The 5,689-nt window shown below is 37.3% G+C and overlaps 1 protein-coding gene across 1 annotated transcript in view; it reads left to right on the top strand.

Moving 5' to 3' along the window:
* Positions 1–949: 949 nt before the first annotated feature.
* The window catches only part of LOC128882436 (uncharacterized), a gene marked incomplete at its 3' end in the record, with an annotated part of 5,930 nt that continues 1,190 nt past the window's right edge, over positions 950–5,689 (top strand). Inside the window, exons 1-3 of the mRNA XM_054134034.1 lie at positions 950–1,757; positions 1,863–3,158; positions 3,240–5,633. Coding sequence (XP_053990009.1) covers positions 950–1,757; positions 1,863–3,158; positions 3,240–5,633 — 4,498 coding nt within the window. The remainder of the gene's footprint in view (positions 1,758–1,862; positions 3,159–3,239; positions 5,634–5,689) is intronic.

Raw genomic sequence — 5,689 nt, 5'->3', positions numbered from 1 at the left:
ATCCATAAAACCATCGCCGAGCTGAAAACCAGCAGCGTGGTGGACGAGAGGGTAACCGAAACGCAACGCACCATAAAAATATACGTGGTGTGCAGCCTGTGCGGGAATACAATCTTGCACATTCTGGCCTTTTTATGGAAAAAACGATCAAAATTCATAAAAAAGAAGAAGGAGCATCGAAAAGTAAAAATGATAGAAGTCGGCGTTGGGACCACAAACCAAATGCCGAAGCCACGACAAAGCAACGTAATCGCAATGAAAAGGATTCGCTACGAGAGCAGCGATTCCAGTGAAATCAGAATGCCGTGGGAAAAATGAATCATACAATATTATTTTCTCTCCAATTTTTTTTCTCCTTGAAAATTTTAACGTAAAGTTGATTTAAAGTTTCTATTTAAAGATTTTTTTTGCCCCGGGAGAATGTTCAGGAATGAACAAAGAAATTAATAATAAACAGTATTCAAGCAAAAGTAAAATTAGCTTCAGTAAGCAGGTTTTTTCATCATTATTTCACAATGTTCAAAAGTTCAATTTAATGCAAATCAATCAAAGTACAATTTAATGCAAAGTCAACCAAAGTAAACGATCGAAACATGTCTTTCTTTGAATAAAATGAATTTAGTTTTATGTAAACCTTCAGCAAATATGAATGTGTTTCATTTGACTCTTTAAAAGTGTAATCCCTTACATTTTTTGGTCCTTCGACAATCTTAAAATAAAAAGAACACATTACGACGAATATTTTAAACGACGTTCGAAACCAATTGAAACATCGCTTGTTGAATTTGTTATGAAAATTTATGAACACGTATAGACAGCGAACAAGTAATTTGAACAGTGAGTGAATTCAACACACGAAATTTATGTGAACAAGCTCTATCGAGAAATAATACGGTTTGTTGTGTGCTAAACGGTTTGTGCGTGAACGTCTCAATACCTCAGTATAAATATGAGCGATCAAGAAGAGATTAGCAAAGAGCTAGCCGCTCAGAAGCAGCGCATGGACACGTTGAAGAAGTTCGTAACGAATTACAGCAAAGATGGAAAAAGCATAAAAAACAAGGTTGAATACTTCGAAAAGAGGTTACAACGATTGCAAGATTGGTGGGTCAGTTTTGACAAAGCCAATCATGAATTGATCGAGACGGGAAAAAATAAAAAAGACGAGTATTTTACCGACAATCATTTTGAAAAAGCAAAAACGGGGTATCAAGACATAAGGAGCAAAATTCAGCAAGATATGGTGGATTTTAAGCAGCAAACGGAAAAAAATGCAGCAACAGGCTCTGGTGTTTCAGGCAACGCGACGCCAATTAAACAGTGTGCAAAAACAACAACGAAAGAAATTGAATTTGTGGATTTGTTGGCGGACGACGATGACGAAAATGAAAGCGTTGACGGTGATAATGCTGATAATGATTTTCAAGAAGAGCTTCCACCAACAGTGGCAGTTATGCTGTATCAGAAAAAAGAGCTATTCGACATCTTTAAAATGTTAAATCGAAACGAAACGGTGTCTCAAGGAGTAGCCAACGCCCAATTAGACCAGTTGAAAATCATCTGGTCTGAATTCAGAGCAACATATCGACAAGTGAAAGTGTCTACGGAAAAAAAGTGGTGTGATGGAATTTCATTCAACGAAATACAACAGAAATTCGTTACATTGTGTGGAAAGTTAAACGATACGAAAAATAATTCCATGCAAAACGCGAACGTAAAGCTTCCGAAAGTAAAATTGCCGGAGTTTGATTGTGCAAGTGACAACTGGAGAGAATTTAAATCGATGTTTGATTAAATGGTTGCCGGAAATTGTTTCATTCCCGGAGCGATTAAAGTGCAGTATTTAAAATCATGTTTAAAAGGTGAAGCAGCGAAAAAAGTAAGCCATCTGACACCAGAAGAGTCTAATTACCAAGACGTGTATAGCATTCTGGAACGACAATATGGTAATAAACGCGAGAATGTCGGAAAGTTAATCGAAAAAATTCTTGATATTCCATGTCAAAGCGCTGAGACGAGCAATGGTTTGAAAAATTTATTTGACACAGCCAATGAATGTTTAATGGCAATAAAAAACTACAACGTAAACATCAAAGATTGGGATCCGTTGATCATCCATATTTTAAAGAAAAAATTGCACAAATCTACGGTCATCGACTACGAATCCAAATTAAACGACGTACGTGAACTGCAAACCTTGTCATCATTCTTACAATATGTGGAACATCGTTTCATGGCGTTGCTATCGGCAGAAAATAGCGGCCAGAAAAGTTTAGAAAAAACTGAAAAGTATGAAAAAAAGAGTAAAAAGGTCTACGAAACTCCATTTGGGTGCACATACTGTAATAAGCCTCATTCGATATACAAGTGCTTCGATTTCAAAAAGAAGAGCGTGAAAGAGAGAAGCGAATGGGCGAAAAACGAAAAAGCGTGTGTAGTATGTCTTCAAATGCATGAGAAAGGTCAGTGTTCAAGCAAATATATGTGCAAGACGTGCGGAAAGAAACACAATACTTTATTGCACTTCGAAGCAAAAAAAGAAGCGAGGAACGAAACGCAAACAACACTGATAGCTACGACGTCAAATAATGTAACAACGGCCAATACGGATGGCAATTCATCGCAAGTACAAGTTTTATTAACAACGAAAAATGAAGCAAATTTATTACCAGTGGCGTTCGTGAATGTTTTGGCAAAAAATGGTGAGAAAATTTTAATGAAATCTATAGTCGATGGTTGCTCTCAAGGAGCGTTGATGACGGAAAACGCCTTTCAAAAGCTGAATCGATGTGCAGATAGAATAATTGCGGATGTAGAAGGAGTAGCTGCCTGCACTCAAACGGCAAAGAAAATAGCTCCAATTACGGTACAACCGCATTTCACTGACAAATATTCATTAGACACTGATGTAATCATTTTGAAAAAAATAACGAATCTTGCGTATTTTAAAGACGATTTGGCAAATTATGATCATTTACAAAATTTATTATACGCCGATCCAACGGTAAATGACGACGGTGAAATTGATTTACTGTTGGGAGTGGCTGAATTTTCTAAAATTGTTAAGCACGGTTTGATCAAGGGTGCCGAAGATTCGCCAATTGCAATGAACTCTGAATTAGGCTGGCTCATCATGGGTCCGCAAAGTAAAGAAGAACGTAACAACACTATGAAAATAACGACTTTAATTTCAAATGTGGAAATTGAAAAGAAAATCTCTGAATTTTTCGTTTCCGAAGATGTTGACGGCATTGAGAGTGAGGACAATGAGCCAGAAATGTCTGAAGAAGAAAGATATTGCGAAGAGCATTACGTAAAAAATACAAAACGAGACGACGATGGCCGATTGAATGTTTCAATGGCATTTAAAAATGAAAAATGGCCAGAGCTTGGCGATTCGCGCAAATCGGCTTTAGCGACTCTGTTCCAGTTAGAAAAAAGATTCGAAAAAAACCAAGAATTAAAGAAACAGTATAGCGCCGTAGTGAAGGAATCCATTGAGAGTGGACATTTAGTTGTGGTAGAAAATCCGCCAAATGAAGCGCATTACATTCCTCATCACGCAGTGTTCAAGGAGAGCACAACCACAAAATTGAGATCAGTGTATAATGCGTCACAGAAAACTTCAAATGGTAAATCTTTAAATGAACAGCTGGCAGTCGGAAAAATTGTGCAACCGTCGATCTTCGAATTAATGCTACGATGGAGAGAATCGAAAATTGCAATCGTCGCTGATCTTGAAAAAATGTACAAACAAATCAGACTCAATGAAAAGCAGCAACATCTTCAGATGATTTTGTGGCGTAATTCGGGCACTGAGCGCATCAAAAGCTATAAAATGACAACAGTTACGTTTGGATTAAAAAATTCGTCATTTCTCGCCATAAGATCATTGCATGAAATTGCAAAAATAATCGAAAATAAATATCCACGAGCAGCAAAAGCAATAATGAAATGTTTTTACGTCGATGATTACACGGGCGGAGCAGAATCTGTCGAAGAAGCATTGTGCACGTATCGAGAAATGAAAAAGGCATTTGATGAATTTGGCTTCAATTTACGCAAATTAGTAAGCAATTCGACGGAGTTATTAAAATGTGTGCCAGGTTGCGACAAAGAAGAACAAAATAAATCGTTCGTGAAAGCATTGGGTATTCCGTGGAAACCTGAAACCGATGAGTTCATTTTTCAAATCACTGTTAATTTGAAATCAAAACCAGAAACGAAGCGACAATTGTCCTCTGAAATCGCGTCATTGCAATATGATCCTCTTGGATGGATCGCTCCGGTCATTGTCAAAGCAAAAATATTGTTTCAAGATGTGTGGCAATTAAAAAAGGAAAATAAAAAATCGTATGATTGGGATGACAAATTGCCAATCGAAATCATCGACCGTTGGATGTTGTTTAAATCACGATTGAGTGCATTGAGCTCAATAAAAATGCAGCGGTGGCTTGGTACTACAGTAAATACAAAAGTAGAGGTGCACGGTTTCTGCGACGCTTGTAAAAAAGCACTCTCTGCGAATGTATATTTACGATTTGTAAACGAAAATCAACAAGTAAACGTAATGCTAGTAGCAGCAAAAACGAAAAATGCTCCAATGATTGAACAAACAATTCCGAAATTGGAGTTATGTGCAACCGTTTTGCTGGTAAAATTGGTGAAATCCGTACGAAAAGCAATGAGCATGAACATTGAAAAAACTGTTCTTTATAGCGATTCAAAGGTCGCATTGGCGTGGATTTGTTCAGATCCACTACGATATAAAAAATTTGTCGCGTCAAGAATAAAAGAGGTGAACAAGTTAAAAGATGCACAATGGTGCCACATCCCGGGCGCAATAAACCCAGCAGATTGCGCATCGCGTGGGATTTTTGGTGATGAATTAGTCGATCATCCGTTGTGGTGGCACGGGCCACATTTTTTAAATGGAAAAATGAACTATGATGTTCAATCGGAAGGCAATATCGAAGCAATTAACGAAGAAAAAATTCATGCATTAGTGGTGACGAGTGAAGAAAAAATGAAAAAAAAGTTATTTGTTGACGATTCAAAAATCATTTGGCCTAACATATCGTCATGGAAAAAAATGCAAAGAGTGTTTGCATATATCATTCGTTTTGTTGACTATTTAAAAGCAAAAGTGGCACTGAAAAAAGGCATCAAATGCCAAAACGTAGAAATAAAAGTCGAAAACAAAGGTGCTCCGATTACTGCGAATGAAATAGAAAAAGCAACGAATTTTATCATTCGTATAGCGCAAAGTGAATATTACGAATGTGAAGTGAATGACCTGGAAAAATGCAAAGAAATCGAAAAAACCAGTGAGTTATTAAAATTGAACGTATTCATCGACGAAAAACGCATATTACGCGTCGGCGGCAGAATCACCAACGAAGACATTCCATTCGAAATGCGTCATCCGATTCTAATTCCAAAAAAAAGTGAAATTGCAAAATTAATAATTCGTGATGTGCATGAAACAAACTTTCATACTGGTCCCAAATTAACAGAAGCGTTGATTCGAAAGAAGTTTTGGATCACCAATGGGCAAACGACGATCAAAAAGCAGCTCAAAAACTGCGTCATTTGCAGGAAATTTCGCCCGAAAACAGCTCATCAAATGATGGGCAATTTGCCGACGACGAGGACAACAGTCGTGAATAAACCGTTCACGAATACTATG

Source organism: Hylaeus volcanicus, unplaced genomic scaffold, assembly GCF_026283585.1.
Source record: "Hylaeus volcanicus isolate JK05 unplaced genomic scaffold, UHH_iyHylVolc1.0_haploid 11728, whole genome shotgun sequence".
NCBI classification, from domain to species: domain Eukaryota; kingdom Metazoa; phylum Arthropoda; class Insecta; order Hymenoptera; family Colletidae; genus Hylaeus; species Hylaeus volcanicus.
The sequence above is the reverse complement of the archived record's forward strand: the minus strand, read 5'-3'. Positions and strand labels throughout refer to the sequence as shown.